Raw genomic sequence first — 20,422 nt, forward strand, 5'->3', positions numbered from 1 at the left:
AAATAAATGAATGAATGAATGAATAAACAAACAAATGAATAGATGAATGAATAGATAAATGTATGCATTAATGAATAAATGAACGAATGAATATATGAATGAATGGATGATTAGATGAATAAAATATTTATTAAATAAATGAGTTAATGAATTAGATGAATGAATTAATTATTTAATAACAGATAAACAAATGAGTGCATGAATAGATAAATGAATGAATAAATAAAATGAATGGAAGGATAAATAGCTAGATAAACGAATGAATGAATAAATAAACGAATGAATGGATGAATGAATGAATAAATATTTAGATTTATTAATTGATTCAGAAATGAAGAATGAATTGGATGAATGAATGACGGACAGACAGATAGATAGATAGATAGATAGATAGATAGATAGATAGATAGATAGATAGATAGATAGATAGATAGATAGATAGATAGATAGATAGACGTTGGATGAATGAATGGATCAATCAATGAATAAATAGATAGCTAAAAAATTACTGAATATATAGATGGATGGATGGATGGATGGATGGATGGATGGATGGATGGATGGATGGATAGAAAGAACAATAGATGAGTACATAAAATGATAGCTAGAAGCATATACAGTATGAAAAGATAAAACGATGGATGGATGGATAAATTAATGAATAAAAATATATATATTATGTTGTCCAATGGCTGAAATAACCCAATGAACCCAATTAAGCCTTTAAATGTCACTGTAAGCTGAACACTAGTAAGGAAAGAGGATTCTTGTATATTCACTAGGTAGAAACCCAAATCTCTTACACTTGTTGTCAGATGTGTGAATCAGTTGCTTTCTGAGGGAAACCCTGCTGTGATGTTGACAAATAATAATGATCATAATCAATAACAGAATATAACATATCCCTGGTGAAATCACTGCAACACACACCCGAGCGACACGAATCTCCTGATGTGCTTAATGTGAATGCGAGTGCACTTTACATTCATGTCTAGAACGTGCAGACAGTGTGTTTGACCTGGATTGCACTTCCTGTTGTCTGTGAGCGTGTGTCTGTGAGTGTGTGTTTGTGCGTGTGTAGGCTGTGCGTGTGTCACACAGCATATCTTATTGTGTTCAGTGATTTATAGTGTGCTGGAGTGTGTGTGTGATGCGCATGCTTGTCTCAGAGGACAGCGAAAAACACACAGGGGTGGAGGAGAGCGCTGACCCCGCGGTCATCCCTCATTACCAGACACACACTCATATATAAAGCCAGCAGAGCGTCCGCAGAACTGACACACACTCCCTCTACGGCGCTGAGTAATGGACAGTGGGCAGAGAGGGAGATGGCCTGAGAAATGACCTACAGCCAGAGCGCACAGGTGATCACTCACACACACACACACACACACACACACACACACACACACACACACACACACACACACACACACACACACACACACACAGCACTTCAGCCTTGCTCACGCTACATCACATATACATGCACGTATGTACACATGGACACACACACACACACACACACACACACACACACGCACACACGCACACACGCACACACGCACACACGCACACACGCACACACGCACACACGCACACGCATAGATTAATTCAGCCTTGCTCATGCTACAGACACAAACACACATACAGAGACACCACACACACACACACACACGCTCATATGCACATATGCACATACACACACAGACATACGTGCATACACATACACAAACATACACAAACATGCACATACATGCACATACACACACACACCAACAGGATTCTCATGTCCCCTCTTCAACACAGAAACAGGTCAGCATCCAGCAGGCGAGCTGCTTTGGGAAGCAGACCCACAGGCTTATCGGTTGCAGATAAACAGTACAACAAACAAATCTCCATCAGATTGATTCAGACCTCAGTGAATTCAGTGACTGTTTTCAGACTGGCTTCTTTGCTCTGTGCACTTGCAGCTACTGTTGTGACTGACTATTATGGGATAGAGCACTGCGTGTGTTCATTTGACCCTTTGTATAATAGCAAAGAGAAAAAAAAGATGGAGAGAGAGAGAGAGAGGCGGAGCAGAATGAGAGGAACAGAATATCAATGGCTTGTTTTGAAGCTGTCATCAAAGTACTTACACTTACAAGGCCCTGTGTGTGTGTACACTGCATAAACTGCATTCTTTGCAAGATTTCTGTCATGTTTGTAGTTAAAATATCTAAAAATTCCTAAATCAGGAAGCTTTTTAGGTTGTTTTAAGAAAAAATATGCCATAAATAAGTGATTTTTTCCTTAAAACAAGCAAAATAATCTGTCAATGGCGTCAGACTTATGTCAAAAAGAAAAGCTAGATTATTTCCCTTACCCCATTGGTAGATTATTTAGCTTGTTTTAAACTTAATTTTGATATTATTTTCACTTAATTTTGACATGATGCTTCTTAATTTAAGAACTTTTACAGATTAATTGTTCACCTAATGAATAACCACGTGTGCTAGCAAAATAAACAATACATTATATAGATTATATTTATATAGATTATATATGTAATATATATAAGATTATATATATATTCATTCATTCATTTTCTATTCAGCTTAGTCCCTTTATTAATCCGGGGTCGCCACAGCGGAATGAACCACCAACTTATCCAGCAAGTTTTTACGCAGCGGATGCCCATCCAGCCGCAACCCATCTCTGGGAAACATCCACACAATCATTCATACACTACGGACAATTTAGCCTACCCAATTCACCTGTACCACATGTCTTTGGACTGTGGGGAAACCGGAGCATCCGAAGGAAACCCACGCGAAGGCAGAGAGAACATGCAAACTCCACACAGAAACGCCAAGTGAGCCGAGATTCGAACCAGCGACCCTGATTCTAATATTAAACACATATTTTGAGAAAATTACAGTGCCTTATGACCTTAAATGAATTAAAACCTGCAGTACAGTAGGTGACTCAATATTAGGACACTTTAAAATACCACTTGAACATCTCTTAAAAACAAATTGAAGTTAATTGTAAATTATTCACTCAAAAAATATTTATTGTTGCTGCTTGTTTGAAAAACTTATGTAAAATGAAATGAATCAACACAATTTTTGAGCTTTTTTGGGACAGAAATAATTATTTTATGTTCAGTCAACTTAAATTTGTAAATATTAATAATAATAATAATATTAATAATAAGTTAATTTAATGGCTGCATGGTGGTGCAGTGGGCAGCACATTCACCTCACAGCAAGAAGGTCACTGGTTTGAGCCTCGGCTGGGTCAGTTGGCATTTCTGTGTGGAGTTTGCATTTTCTCCCCGTGTTCACGTGGGTTTCCTCAGGGTGCTCCGGTTTCCCCAACAAGTCCAAAAACATGTAGTATGGGTAAGCTGAAATTGTCCATAGTGTGTGTGTGTGAATGAGTGTGTATGGATGTTTCCCAGTAATGGTTTGCCGCTGGAAGGGCATCTGCGGCATAAACATATGCTGGATAAGTTGGCGGTTCATTCCGCTGTGACGACCCTAGATTAATAAAGGGACTAAGCCGACAAGAAAATAAATGAAGATATTATGAGTAACCCAGCATTTTGTACAGTGTTGTCACTTTAGTTATTGTCCTTACCGTCCTGATGGTCACTAGGTAAGAAACACTGTGAATCCTACCTGGAATGTGACAGGCTGATAGATGTCAGACAGGCGAAACTGCTTCAGGAAGCGTTCATCCTCGCTCCAGAAAAGCCGGATATCCGGGATACCGAACAGAACCATAGCCAATCTCTCCAGCCCCAGACCAAACGCCCAGCCCATCTTATTATCAGCACCAGCTGCAGAAGACAAGAAAAACACTGCACTTCATCAAGCGATTCTCAGAGTGTGACAATAATAACGACTGCAACTAGACGAATCCTAAAAAACTCAAGATTCTTTCATTGAGCTTCAGACCGAGCTTTCAGGATATGAAAATAAAACCTTTAAGTCGACATGAAATCAAAACCCAGCTTTCTAAAGGAATGTTTCTGATCATGTTGTGCACGAGTGTCCTCTATTTATTTCCCCTGACAACATGGCTGCATTTTAATATATCACTGCCTGCTTCCAAATACTTTGATCAATGAATATTCAGCTACACTGTTAAACAAACCAAGATGATAACAATAAATTTCTTAAAAGACTTAATTAATCTAAATATGATGTTATTATGCAGTAATGTGGATGCTGTAATATCGATATAAAGCATGAAACTCTATAGCAGTGGAAGGGAACCTATGGCTCGCAAGCCACATGTGGCTCTTCAACCAAAGGTACGTGGCTCTCCAGCTGTCTCCCTTTAATAATATTTTACAGTTTAAAAAATTACAACCATCACTAGAAATCAGTTTCCTTTTGAAGACACAATTACAATTTTTACATTTCGACCAATGCACATGTGCGGTTCTGTGGATAAAATTGAATCGCGACACCAATCTACAGTAGGGCAAATGCGTGTGCGTGGTTACCATAAAAATATAAGTTGTTTTGCCCTTTATTACTCAATAACAGTAAAATATTATTGTTTGTTCTTTAAAACTTTCAAAAATTATTATAATAACAATACTTTGTTGTTTAAAACTAGCCAAAATGCTCGTCACATACTTTATTATGAATTATTTGAAGTGTAATTTTTTTAAAGTAGTAAAATGTTTGTAGTATAGTAGCTCATTTACCAGAAATTTAATTGTCCTTTCTTCATTGAACTTGCTCAACACGTGTGGCTTCATATTTGTTTGTTTTTAGTTGTGAATGAGCATATACAGTATAAAGGTTTTGTTTAAACCTGTATTATTAATAGTAGTAGTATATATTGGGGTGCATATACAGTTGAAGTCAGAATTATTAACTCCTCTTTGAATTTTTTTCTTTTTAAAATATGTCAGAAATTATGTTTAACAGAGCAAGGAAGTGTTCACAGTATGTCTGATAATATATTTTTTCTTATTTGTTTTATTTCGGCTAGAATAAAAGCATTTTTTAACTCCATTTTAAGGTCAAAATTTTTAGCCCCTTTAAGCTATATTTTTTTTGATAGTCTACAGAACAAACTATCGCTATACTATAACTTGCCTAATTACCCTGACCTGCCCAGTTAACCTAATTAACCTAGTTAACCCTTTAAATGTCACTTTAAGCTGTATAGAAGTGTCCTGAAAAATGTCTAGTTGTCACACAACCAGCGATCGCTTCCCAGAGGATCGCTGGTTCTCACACAAACTCTCATGACTACATTTCCGCATTTCCCAGGACTACATTTTCACACATGCACTGCTCCCAAACACGCACGCCTGCTCATTCATCTATCCTGATTGCAATCACCAGCTGGACCTTGTTCACAGACTGATATCACTCCATTCATAAGCCACTCTCTCACGCTACCAGTTGGCCGAGTCTTGTTTACCCAGTGTGACATTACAACGCGTTTCCCTGTCTTGTTTCTCCGTGTCTCGATCCTAGCCTTGTACCCTTGTTATCCTGTTTAGCCGCCTACCTTTCGACCTTTAGCCTGTTTAACGTTTATGATTCTGGACTGCCTATATATACCTGTTCGCACCTGATGACCACTGCTTCCCTGACATTGAATAAACCTGCATATTGGATCTTACCTCCTGTTGTCTCCTGTCACTCCACCCCAGTCGGTAACACTAGTGTAATATTATTTACTGTCATCATGACAAAGATAAAATAAATCAGTTATTAGAGATGAGTTTTTAAACTATTTTGATTAGAAATGTGCTAAAGAAATCTGCTCTGCGTTAAACCGAAATTGGGGAAAAAAATAAACAGGGGGGCTAATAATTCTGACTTCAACTGTATGAGTATATATACCCTAATGGATCTTTACAAAAATGCATTTGCCAAAAATATCAGAAATGGCTCTTTGCTGAAAAAAGGTTCCTGATCCCTGCTCTATAGGATGCACAGGCTAATAGGTCCTAATATAAGCCCAACTTCAATAGCGTTATATACAGATGTCACAGTCGGCTGCTCAAACATATGACTCATTCAGGTGAATGTTCAGGTGATATTTCCATTAGCTACGCCTACGCTAAATGTGTTCGGTTGCATCAGTAACTAATAATATCGTATGTGAACACGTCTTTTAAATATGCTGAACGAGTCATTAATGATCACATAGGCTGTGTTTCATTTAGTTCACTCTCTCATATCTATTTATATGTTGGTGTTTGACTTTAGAGATGGCAAGAAGCGTCATTGTTAAAACGGTTTGGAATTACCTACAAGACTGTGGCAATGACAGTATCAAAGTTTATGTGTGCTTGCTTATGTGGTCTGAAATATCTGCTATGTACAGAAGAACACCTACAGTAGTTTGGGGTATTAGTGCTAAACTGGTCGGTTAAGTCATTCGGAGGGGGAGCCCAGGCACATACAAATAGTGAAATATGCTATGTTTTGGAGATAGTCCTGCTTTTTATTGGAAGGTGTTTAGTTCAATCCTAATGTTTTATGACTAACATCTCAATCATCTCATGTCTATATACAGTGCATCCGGAAAGTATTAATAGCGCTTCACTTTTTCCACATGTTTTTATGTTACAGCCATATTCCAGAATTGATTAAATTAATTGGTTTCCTCAACATTCTACACACGATACCTCATAATAATTAATTAATAATTAAAAAATTATTAAAAATAAAAAAGCTGAAGAATCTCATGTACATCAGTATCCACAGCCTTTGGTGTGAAGCTCTAAATTGAGCTCAGGTACATTCTGTCTCCACTGATCATTCTTGAGCAGAGTTTCAGCAGCTTCATTGAAGTTCATGTGCTCAATTCAGCTGATTGGACATGATTTGAAAAGGCATACACCTGTCTATATAAGGTCCCAGGGTTGACAGTGCATGTCAAAGCACAAACCAAGCATGAAGACAAAGGAATTGTCTGAAGACCTCCGAGACAGGATTGTCTTGAGGCTCAAGGCTGGGGAAGCTAACAGAAACATTTCTGCTGCTCTGAAAGTTCCAATGAGCACAGCGGCCTCCATCATCCGTAAGTGGAAGATGTTTACCCACCAGGACTCTTCCTAGAGCTGGCCGGCCATCTAAGCTGAGTGATCAGGGGAGAAGAGTCTGGGAGTCAGGGAGGTGATCAATAACCCGATGGTCACTCTGTCTGAGCTCCAGTGTTCTTCTGTGGAGAGAGGAAAACCTTACGGAAGGACAACCATCTGTGCAGCAATCCACCAATCAGGCCTGTATGGTTGGGTGGCCAGACTGAAGCCAGTCCCCTCCTGGAATTTGCCAAAGGCATCTGAAGGACTCTCAGACCATAAGAAACTAAATTCTCTCATCTGATGAGCCTCAAATTAAACTCTTTGGAGTGAACGCCAGGCGTTACGTTTGGAGAAAAGCAGAGAGCGCTCATCACCAGGCTAAAAGCATCCCTACAGTGAAGCATGGTGGTGGCAGCATCATGCTGTGGGGATGTTCTTCAGCAGCTGGAACTGGAGGACTAGTCAGGATAGAGGGAACGATGAATGCAGCACTTCAGTCAAGTATGTCTAAACAAATAGAATGTCTTGCCAAAGGTATTTCACATCGGCTTCAGCTGACATGACAGCATTAAATTAATTTAATTGTCTTTTAAGCTAAATTGGCATCTGTCGTTGATTGACAGTCGGTGTCAGCGTGTGTCAGCGCTGGAAATAGTGCTGCTATTTCTGATGTGATTACACTCATTACCAATTTTTATTTGCTTTGCAACCCCGCGTGACCTACGCTGACTGGAAGAGTGAACAAACAGAATTTTCTGCAGATTTTCCCTCTCTCGCAATCTCTCTCCCTGGCGTCACCATTTAACCCAGTGAGGCATTGCTTCAGACGTGGAGAAATGTGCTTTATATGTTAATGAAGGGAATGCTCAGGGGTCAAAGCGTTCAGCCAGACGGGACAGGAACAGGAATAAATCTCACCTTCAGACGTACAAATCAATCAACTCTCCCTTTCACTCCCAAGTGGAGACATTAACGATTCCCATGTCTCTCAAGAGGGCCGGATTAAAGTTTTGTTTCAAATAATCATTTCACCGATGGCAAAGAAAAATAATAACACTATATGATAAAAACTGTTCATTTTAATTGTCTCCAAGCTTGAATAAGCGTGACTTGATTTGAGAGGAAGTTTGAATTTCATTTAAATACATGATTTCTCTAAAGAAAATGCTGAGTTTTGGCAGTGAAAAGTTGATAGGATGTTGTTAAGCGGTCATTTATTTTTTACTGACGCAAGTCAACAGTTGAATTTGTTGTTGTCTAAGCATGGATTAAAAAATGACCTCCTTCTGAGAAGGTTACACAATATCTATTAATCTCTGGGTCAGAAATAAGCATGGCATGTGGCAAAAACCCCATTAAAACATTTATATCAAGTCTCAAGTTTTCATTGGCAGCCTTACATTTGGATGTGGATGTCACATCTGATTTTACTCTACATATTTGGTCATATTTTAATTTAAGGTGTCTTCATTACAGAGTAACTATTCACTACTAAGAGATATTAATTAAGTTTATATGTTTAAAGATGGGCAATGCAGAGACGCAGTAGTTAGTGCTGTCGCCTCACAGCAAGAAGGTTGCTGGTTTGAGTCCCAGCTAGGACAGTTGGCGTTTCTTTGTGGAGTTTGCATGTTCTCCCCACATTCGTGTGGGTTTCCTCCGGGTGCTCCGGTTTCCCCCACAAGTCCCAAGACATGCGGTACAGGTGAACTGGGTTAGCTAGATTATCCATAGTGTATGAGTGTGAATGAGTGTGTATGGATGTTTCCCAGAGATGGGTTGCAGCTGAAAGGGCATCCGCTACGTAAAACATGTGCTGGAGAAGTTGGCGGTTCATTCCGTTGTGGCGACCCCAGATTAATTAAGGGACTAAGCTGAAAAGAAAATGAATGACTGAATGTTTAAAGTTGGGGTGGTGCAGTGGGTAGCAATGTCACCTCACAAGAAGGTTGCTGATTTAAGCCTTGGCTGGGTCAGTTTGCATTTCCGTGTGGAGTTTGCATGTTCTCCTCATGTTGGTGTGGGTTTTTCTCCAGTTTCCCCCACAGTCCAAACACATGCGCTATAGGTGAATTGGGTAAGCTAGATTGGCCATAGCGTATATGTGTGAATGAGGGTGTATGGGTGTTTCCCAGTGATGGGTTGCGGCTGTAAGGGCATCCGCTGAGTAGAAGATATTCTAGATACGATGAAAAATTCACGCCGGAAAACATGAAGCTCTGCAGCCTTTCAGTTCTCGTAAATCTTTGATCAAAATCTTATCTTCATTTGAAAACACTGAAGCCAAACACAGCTAAAAACAAACACGTCTTCATTACACCATCATCACGTCATCACCAAGGAAAGTAAATAAAAGGATTATTCTAATGCACAGATTGCGCTGTTATTCCTGTACCAAATACTTTTAAGTATACTTTTAAGTATTTTGTAGTATTTTCAAATTGCTAGGGTATTTTTTTATAGATTCAGTCCAAGATTTAGCACAGGGATTTAGTGTGAGAAGTAAATATGTTATATCACCAAATTATGATTTTACTATTTTTTATATGTCTGAAGTATCTGAATCTTGTATACTAAACATTTTAAGTCAACTCAGGAGTTCTAGAGCTAAAGATGCCTTTGAATGTGACTCAGCATTTTTTTTAAATGTATGCTATAATGTTTTTAGTCCAGCTTTAACTCACATTGTTAATTAATCAATAAGACAAACTAATGTTCCAAGTGCCTGGAAGTCAGCAGTAATAACACCCATATTTAAGACTGGTGATCCTGCTAATCTTGTTAATTATATGCCAGTATTTTACCACTTGCCTCTGAAGTAATTGAAAAGGTTGTTTGTAATCAGCTGGTAGAGCATTTAAATTTAGATACATTTTTGTTAAATTCAATGCGGTCTGGATTTACAGCACATCATTTAACGGAGACCGCAAACTGTTACTTTACTGAACAAATTTAACCCACTCTAGATAGGGGTGGAGTTTTTGGTGCTGTCTTTCTAGATTTTAAAAAGGCCTTTGATAATGTTAACCACAATGTACTTTTATCTAAATGATCAAGGTTTAATTTTTCTGTTAATGCATTATCATGGATGGAGTCATATTTAAAATCGAGAAAACAGTGTACAAGAATTTATGGCGCATACTCACCATTCACCAATTGTATTGTTTTTTACTGTTAAACTTGTTACGACGTCTTGCCCAGGGACTACAGATGTAAATTAGCTTTATAGCTAACTCTGGCACAACACGTCATGTTGTACATTGTCCCTGTATAAAAAAAAAATTAAGTCATTCTTATGATTTTGTATGATATATTATTGCTTGGCTTTCTTTGAGACATGGTGTATATTAAGTAGACAGAACATGTGTAAGAAGGACACCATTAAAGAGAACTATTATCTCTAGAGTGTATGTGTTTCAGCACAAAATACCACACAGATATTGTTTTATTACCCTTTTAGGCTTTGATCCTAATTGTGGTGTTTTGGTGTCTGTCGCTTTAAATTCAAATGAGATTGTGCTCTTTTCAGAAGAGGGCGGAGCTACAAATGCCTGTGTGTCAGCTTAGTGGTAGATTCAAAAACAAGACTACCCACATATGCTAATGAAATAGTGGCTAGTGGGCGGGGCTTTCCCCCTTTAATGACAGGTATAAAGAGAGAATGTCAATCAAAGTGTTTCTGCAGACTGTTTTTACCAAGTGAGATTATAACCAGGGCTTTACATTAACACCCGCCAACCTGCCAAATGCGGGTAGATTTCAGTTCTGGCAGGTTAGACAGACACCTCCACTAGCCACTTTGGCTGGTTGTAAATCTCCAAGGTTCAACAATAAGCATGGCCCAATATTCGGGCAAATGTGATCTTAGAATCGAGAAGCAGCACGACTGACAAAAATAACTGTTTGAGCGAGCAAAACAGAAAAAAAGAAGGTAAATACCGAACGAGAGGATGATCACTCGTGCGCATAGGTGATGTGATGTGATGTGCGCGACTGTTAAAAAGCAAACGCGCTTAGAAAAAGAAAAAGCCTAGAGAAAGCACAACTGGTGTGATCGGTTCCCTTTGAAATAGACTAGACTAAGAGCGATGATTGTTCACTCACAGACAATCCTGCTGCTTCCAAGAGCTCAACAACATAAAAAAAATACACATTGTTCTGTAAGCACCAGCGGTCACTGCTTTCATTTTAATTATTCTTTGAACAGATTATTAAAAGGCCTATATTAACTGTGTGCACGTGAACATCCTTTAATTATCAAACACAGTATGTTTCACCTGCTTTCTTATATATATATATATATATATATATATATATATATATATATATATATATATATATATATATATATATATATATATATATATTTATATATATATATATATATATATATATATATATATATATATATATATATATATATATATATATATATATATATATTTTACATTAACATTGCTTTAATGGGAGATTACTCCCCGTTTATGTGTAGTTAACTGGTGATCTGGCACTTTTAGCCAGGCAGATTACTGCGCATCTTTTAGATACATGACAATAATTCTTTTTTTTTTATGTATTTTTTTTTAAAGAAAAGTTTTGTTGAATTTTTTTGTGCACCTATACAGCTGTTTTCCTGGTTTTGGCACATTAAAAATTGAGGAGAAGAAATACTTATTTGGTGTGGTCAGGGATAAATTTGGCAAATCCTTAATTTTGAGCCCTAAAAAGTCATGTGAAATGAAAACTGATTGCATTGTGACACAAACCATTTGCTCATGCACACTGAGCAAGCTAATACACAATCCACACAAGAAGTTAAATAAGGGAGGAGGCATGTGGACATAACACAACATCTAAACTAAGTCATTTTAGCAAGCCAAAGTCAAACTTATGCATATAAAGATATTTTCCCAACAAGAAAAGTGTGGCTAGTGAAAATGGCGAGTGGCTAGTAATGTTGGAAATCTACTAGCCACAGTGGCTGGTGATCAAATATAATCAATAATGTTTTACCATTAGAGGCTGGTGATATTCACACAATGTTGCCACACAACTGTGTTTCAACCCCTTATAAATATGAAAGTAGATCAGTAGCAATACTCGAGAGCTTGCAAATGTAAATGTGAGCACTTGTGATAAGAATATTTGTATGTGTAGGTTGAAATGTACACTTACAGCTCTGATGTGAACAGCTGAAATCCTCGATTTGCACACACACACAACAATCCACACACTTGTGTTTTGAATTGGAAGTTGCAGATTAATAGTTGTGTATTTGTAAAATGTCATTCACAAATACAAAGTGACAGACACACGTGTGCACGGCAAATTTGACTGCATCTTTGCTCTACAACCACAGGTCGGCACTCACAACCTCTCAGATTCGTCAGTACAACTACAAATCTCCCGCGCTCTGACTTTTGCTACACATCTCCCGCGATCTCTGTAGCAGAACTCATCTGTGCACTCGCAGATGCAGAGGCGTGAGCAGCGCGGGGCGGGGGAGGGGCGGGGCTGGTGTAAAGCTGTTTCATTGGCTGAAGCTTAACCAATGAACAATGCCAGCAGCCAACAGGACTGAGGTGCAAAATAATCATTTGCCACGATTATTTTATTATTTAGGGTTTATTTAAACTATTTTTTGAAAAGATTTTTGTTAAATATCATTAATTCTACTGTAATGTACATACCAGTAAAAGAGCAGCAAAGCCAGTTTATTGGCTACAGCCAGCCAATGAGATGGGGCGTTTCTGTTTGTCAGCACACAGGGCAGCTCACGTTGTTGGAGGCCTCGAGCAATCAGAGGGTAAGTTATGATTTTTAATAATTATCTATATGTTCAATACTGTTAGCTAAGCTAAGGACTGTGCTGGGTGCTTCTCTTGTTTGTTTTTTATATAAGAAACAGTTATGAGTTATCTAGGAGCTGCTTTCAATCATGTTATATGGTTCTAAAGATACGATTCAACCCACATGAAATAAGAAGTTGTAATAGTATTTATAGTAAACAATATTACGTTTTTGAACCATACTAACTATAATAAACTGTATTATACTGTATATATTGCAGTATCTACAACTTTGTTAATGAATGCAACAGCACACTGTAGTATTAACTAGCATGAACTTTAATAAATTGAAGTATATATATATCTATATATATATATATATATATATATATATATATATATATATATATATATATATATAGCTTAAATTTGAAAAAATTGAAATATAGCTATCTGTTTAAAACTAAACATTCTAATGCCATTTATTATGCAAATATCAAGTTGAAACAAATCTGTTAAGAACACGTATTTATATGTAAAACCTAATACATTTTAAAGCAGTTTCATTTCTTTCTAATTTATACATCTACATGCATTACATCTGATTTAGGTCCACAACTTGCATCCTTCAACATGATATGTGTGTTCAAAGGAAGAGCAACTAGGTGAGGGAGACAGTGTCCATCGCTCAGCTGAGGGTCCACTTTGAGCATCTCATCTGCAGGGTTAAGCAACATAAGCTGAACAGTCATCATCTCTCTCTATTACAGCGAGCATCAACCAGCTTTACACAACGGCCTGCTTTCTGACCATTAGTAAAGGCTTGAGCAAAGTATTAAAGAGGAGATAACATTTGATGGGTAATGATGAAGTTGGATTTACCACCTCCATCTCATTATGAACAAGGAAAAACCCTGAAATATTTCAATACAAGTAACTAGACATTTGCACTGCACTTATTTGGACTGTAAATTTTATTTGACAAATTACATTCCCTTACAGAACAGGTGTCAAACTCAGTTCCTGGAGGGCTGCAGCTTTGCAAAGTTTAGTTCTAACCCTAATTAAACACACCTGATCAAACTAATTGAGTCCTTCAGGTTTGTTTGAAACTTTCACTTAAGTGTGTTGAAGCAGGGTTTCAACTAAAAACGTGCAGGGTTACGGGCCTTCAGGAACTGAGTTTGACACCCCTGCTTTACAGTAAAGTGTAAAAATACTACATTAAACAATTATCAAAATAAAAGTTGTGTGTGTGGGTGAGTGTGTGTTTTGTTCAAATCTGTAGTCATCTTGGCAGGTAAAAAGAAAAAATAAAGTCGGCTTCCTCTTGAACGATCTGAATCATTTTGAAGTGTTTGTAGATGAGCTGGATCCTCATGTCATCTTTAGCATAAATAACATCCTATTCAAGCTATGCAGCTTCTCTGAGTTCCTCATTGACTTGAAACACGCTGATCTCTCCTGTCACTCCATCCTTACAGGAAACTGAGAAATAACCTATAGTTAGTAACGTTCATAATTAAAAAAGTGATATAAAGGACACACTGTACACAAACATGTAAATAGATAGATGGATAGATAGACATGATGCAGGTTATAATAACCAAAACCGGTATGATCTGTAAGAAACTGAAACGCCTAGTGTTATTTTTAATTGCTATTAATGTGTGTGTGTGTGTGTGTGTAAATATACTTCAATTTATTAAAGTTCATGCTAGTTAATACTACAGTGTGCTGTTGCATTCATTAACAAAGTTGTAGATACTGCAATATATACAGTATAATACAGTTTATTATAGTTAGTATGGTTCAAAAACGTAATATTGTTTACTATAAATGCTATTACAACTTATTACATGTGGGTTGAATCGTATCTTTAGAACCATATAACATGATTGAAAGCAGCTCCTAGATAACTCAAAACTGTTTCTTATATAAAAAACAAACAAGAGAAGCACCCAGCACAGTCCTTAGCTTAGCTAACAGTATTGAACATATAGATAATTATTAAAAAATCATAACTTACCCTCTGATTGCTCGAGGCCTCCAACAAGCTGCCCTGTGTGCTGACAAACAGAAACGCCCCATCTCATTGGCTGGCTGTAGCCAATAAACTGGTTTTGCTGCTCTTTTACTGGTATGTACATTACCACAGAATTTATGATTTTTAACAAAAATCTCTTCAGAAAAGAGTTTAAATAAACCCTAAATAATAAAATAATCGTGGCAAATGATTATTTTGCACCTCAGTCCTGTTGGCTGCTGGCATTGTTCATTGGTCAGGCTTCAGCCAATGAAACAGCTTTACACCAGCCCCGCCCCTCCCCCGCCCCGCGCTGCTCACGCCTCTGCATCTGCGAGTGCACAGATGAGTTCTGCTACAGAGATCGCGGGAGATGTGTAGCAAAAGTCAGAGCGCGGGAGATTTGTAGTTGTACTGACGAATCTGAGAGGTTGTGAGTGCCGACCTGTGGTTGTAGAGCAAAGATGCAGTCAAATTTGCCGTGCACACGTGTGTCTGTCACTTTGTATTTGTGAATGACATTTTACAAATACACAACTATTAATCTGCAACTTCGAATTTAAAACACAAGTGTGTGGATTGTTGTGTGTGTGTGCAAATCGAGGATTTCAGCTGTTCACATCAGAGCTGTAAGTGTACATTTCAACCTACACATACAAATATTCTTATCACAAGTGCTCACATTTACATTTGCAAGCTCTCGAGTTTCGCAACTGAATTACCTTTATATATAAACCCCTTATAAAAGGGTCCCTTTAAAATGAAATGTTTTGTTGCTGAACTCGCTGACTGACTTCTTGCATATTCTCTCTTCATAAATAATAAAGTGGAGATATTCATGCCTCTGTTTAGCCCGCTTCAGTGATTATAATGGGAATTGTGCTTGACTAACATAATAAACTGACACATTTCGTCTGTGGAGAAAATTATTGCTAAAGTAACAACAAATCAACACATTAAAATAATAAAAATAGACAAAAACGTTTGCTGACTATTAAATCACCATCGAATGATTTCTGCTGGGCTCCACACAATTCCCTCATGCTGTCCCAACACAAATCCATTAAGTTGCTTTCATTGCTTTGAGAAATTGAACATTAAATTAAACAAAAGTTGTGCCCTTTAAAAAAAAAAAAGTGTAAGAATTGTGTTAATTCAGCTCATTTGAAAAGAGTAGTTTGAACAAACAGCAATAGTCTTTTTTTGAGTGAGGAAAACTGCTGGAGTTATGAGATGTACTGTATGAAGCTTACAGAGCCAATGAGAAGCATACTCACTGACCTGAAGGATTATAACTAGTGCTGCACGATTAATCATATCGCAATTGCGATGTCAGCCTATGCGATTACATATCAGCATATCTATATTTATATTAAATAAACGAATGCATTTGTGGACGGGTCCCACTTTATATTAAGTGTCCTTAACTACTATGTACTTACATCAAAAAAATAAATACATTGTACTTACTGTGTTCATGATGTATTTGAGAACACGAGTTGGGATAGAGATTGGGTTATAGACAGGTTTGGTGGTGTGGGTTGGTTTAAGGGTGGGTTAAGGTGTAAGGGATGGTCAACAGTGTATTTACAAATGTAATTACAAAAGTTAATTACAGATGTAATTACAGGGTTTAACACTAAGGATTTTTTCTACTGATCCATTCGGGCCAGTGGTTTAGGTTTTTACTTGCCCTGCAAAAATTTTTACTGCCCCCACCAAAAAAAAAAAAAAAAGAAGGTAACACTTTTTTTTGCCAAATATTTTAAATAATGTCAAAAATAACGTCTGTAAATCTAGCATTTCAAAAGTTAATAAATGGTTAATGAGCAAAATTCTTAGTGTTATGCAAACAAAACATCAAACATCATCAGGGAAACGGTTTGAATTTCCGCTTAGTAAAAAAACAGAGTGCCATTTGGGACGCCACTACACACATATACTATACTGTTAGTGCATAATAGTGCATAAGTGCATAATAGTGCATAGTGTGCCATTTGAGACGCAGCTTAGGTTATGGGGAAAACAGCATGCTCAAAACATCACGGACGAACGGAAAAGCAATATAGTGTCTACGACATCACAGAGAGGATAGCATTTAAAGACTTAAAAGCACAAACTTAAAATGCACGCAATTGACAAAAAGTGACAGGCAAATTAAACTTTAGTGACAAGGCAGCACTGTCCTAATCGGGCCAGTAATGATCCTGACTACTGTCCCAAGTGTCTCTCACGCTGGCCCTGGGCCACCGGGCAGTCCTTATTGTTGAGCCCTGAATTACATACATGTATTTAATCAAGCATAAGTACACAGTAAATACATGCATTTACACAATAAGTACATTGTAACAAACTATTAAGCCCAGTGCAGGTACATATTAGTTTAGGCCACTTAATATAAAGTGGGACCAGAGGACGTAACAAGACATTCATCAGGATATCGGACACTGAGCAGAAAGAGGTACAGTGCAAAATTTGCCAAACTAAAATTGCTACATCATGTGGCAACACGACAAATTTATATCAGCACCTGAAGCAACACAGAAAAGTTTGATGAATGCATGGCGAAAAAAGCCAAGAGTAGTAATGTAAAAATATTTTTAAAAAGTGGGTATTTGTTTTATTTATCTGTACACTTGACTTTTTGAATTTCATTTTAAAGTTAATTTAATGTAATATAAATCAGTAATGTAAAGATGTTACTGTTATTTTTAGTTGTTGCTAGATTGCACTCTAAACTGTATCTCAGTTGAAAAATACAAATTTCAGCATTATTAGTAATCTGTGTGTGCATTTTCTTGATTACAAGCAAGTTGAGTCATACCACTTGTTTATCGTATCGTAATCGTAAATCGCAATTTTGACCTTAATAATTGCAATGTGATGTTTTTCCCAAATCGTACAGCCTTAAATTCCTAATTATAACACACACGCACGCACGCACACACACACACACACACACACTTTAGCCTGCAGATTCAATAAAGTACGTCAGAATGATTTTTGTCAAGTGTTTTGGCTCTACGGGATTTTTCTGTGTCAATGTTGGAGGTGTTCTTCATGAGTGTATCATGAACGCAGTCCGACTGAATCGGCTCTACGATTACAGGCTGATGATGAAGATGATGATGAAGCAGGACTGCAGTGGAGCCGCTCTGCAGGATTGATGCTTCGCCTGATTGCTATCAGTCGTCTGTCAGAGGACATCAGCAGCACATCCACAGAGATAAAAGAGGAGAGTAAAGAGACAAGACACCACACACACACACACACACACACACACTGAAGAAAAGATCAGCTGATGAGTGCCAACACACACACACACACATACTGTGAGCAGCAGAGGCAGACATCAGACTGAAGCCGGCACGGACCTCCACTGATGACCTCCGGCAAACGACACACACTTCTCATCAGCCAATGGGAGGTGAGGGATTATCTGGCATCATGTCATCATCAGACCTGCAGCTTTGACTCACAGACTGACAATCACCCGTCTGCCTCTACTCCCTCCAGAACTCTTCATGCAACTAAGTTTACCTTTAGCACATTCCTGCTGTTTCTCCCATCATGCTTTGTGTACATCACGAAAGTAACTTCTAGTAAACTAATGATGAAGTGTGAAGGCTGATTACAAACTCATTTAGTTAAAAAGTAATTAATTGGACTAGAAAACAAGAGGCTTTGCTTTCTAAAAGTTGATTATTAAGGTTCCTTTAGCACATCTGTGTCAGTTCAAAATATATCAATGGTCATTTTGTTCTGGAAATCAAACCATTTATCTACTAAAACATGACTGAAGACGAAAATAATAGTTTACTTGTGAAATTTAATATTACTTGTGAAATTTTTGACATTTTTCAGATATTCTCATTTGACATTTTTTACAGTATTTATCAATGCATTCTTCTTTTATAAAAAGTCAATTCTTTTTACAATTTGGCTAAAATAATAATAACAACAACAACAATAATAATAATAATAATAATAATAATAATAAAATAATACTAATATCAATAACATCAATATTATTAAAAATAATAATATTATAATGTTTAATATAATAATAATAATAATAATAATAATAATAATATTTAGGTTTAAAATAATTTTATTATTAATAATAATAAAAAAATTATTTATGTTTATAATAATAATATTAAGGTTAATAACAATAATAATAGCAATAATGATAACAATAATAATATTTATAATGTTTAATATAATAATAATCATAATCATAATCACAATCATAATCTTAATAATAATAATAATAATAATAATAATAATAATAATAATAATAATAATAATAATAATAAAATAATACTAATATCAATAACATTAATATTATTAATAATAATAATATAATAATGTTTAATATAATAATAATAATATTTAGGTTTAACATAATAATATTATTAATAATAATAATAAAATGTATTTATGTTTATAATAATAATATTAAGGTTAATAACAATAATAATACCAATAATGATAACAATAATAATATTTATAATGTTTAATATAATAATAATCATAATAATAATAATAATAATAATAATAATAATAATAATAAAATGTTTAATATAATAATAATAATAGTAATGATGTTTAATAAAGTAATAATAATAATAATAATATTTCTAATGTTTAATATAATAATAATAATAATAATAATAATAATAATAATAATAAAATTTATGTTTATAATAATATTAACAATAACAATAATATTATTGAAAACATTTATTTATGATTTTTAGAATAGTATTATTATTATTAATATTATTACTAATAATAATAATAATAAAAAAATATTTATAATGTTTATAATAAATAAATAAATCAATAAAACTGCTAAGGTCAATATTAATAGCCCTTTAAAGAGTATTTTTTCTGATTGTCTACAGAACAAATCACAGTTGAAAAATGCCTTGCCTAATTAATCTAGCCTAGTTAAGTCGTTAAATAGTATTTTAGGCTGAATACTAGTATTTTGCAAAAGATCTAGTCAAATATTATTTTCTGTCATCATGGCAAAGATAAAAGAAACTAGTCATTATGAATAAGTTTTTAAACATCACTTTAATTAAAATTTTAAAGGGTGATTTATAACTGTCTTCAAATGTATAATGTTTTTAGCTTGTCAACATGAATTCATTATTTTATTTATTTAATGAATAAAACAAAACATGATCATTTTCACATTTTTGAAAAATAAAAGTAAACACTGTGTCATTTATTTATTTTATTTTATAAATATTTTTAAAAAATCATATAAATTTCACAGGAGGGTTAATAATTGTCTTCAACTTCATAAGATTTTTGACAATACTTTTCAACATACACTAATTCATTATATTTATTTAATTAATGACATGATCACTCACTTATTCACTTTTTTTTTTACTTATTTATTATTATTTTAGGAATTGCATTTCTGTATAAATAATATAAATTGGGTTAATTTGACCAGCAACATGAAAACTGCCCTCACAATTTTATTATAAAATAAATACCAAAGACATGTAAGCATTAAGGTCACATAAAAAT

General features: G+C 35.6%; 1 protein-coding gene and 1 long non-coding RNA gene across 3 annotated transcripts in view; both read right to left on the reverse strand.

Moving 5' to 3' along the window:
- Window positions 1-20,422, reverse strand: part of fars2 (phenylalanyl-tRNA synthetase 2, mitochondrial) — a 182,658-nt gene that overhangs the window by 79,034 nt on the left and 83,202 nt on the right. For both annotated transcript variants that reach the window (XM_087308903.1, NM_001105594.1), the window contains 1 exon segment: window positions 3,669-3,829. In XM_087308903.1, coding sequence (XP_087165029.1) covers window positions 3,669-3,829 — 161 coding nt within the window.
- LOC147837928 (uncharacterized) lies at window positions 13,800-14,930 on the reverse strand. The gene is made up of 2 exons (XR_015524700.1): window positions 14,873-14,930; window positions 13,800-14,331 (listed from the first exon to the last, which is right to left on the reverse strand). It is a non-coding gene; the product is annotated as an uncharacterized LOC147837928 (long non-coding RNA).

Source organism: Danio rerio, chromosome 24 (assembly GCF_052040795.2).
Source record: "Danio rerio strain M-AB ecotype USA chromosome 24, GRCz13ab, whole genome shotgun sequence".
Lineage (NCBI taxonomy): Eukaryota > Metazoa > Chordata > Actinopteri > Cypriniformes > Danionidae > Danio > Danio rerio.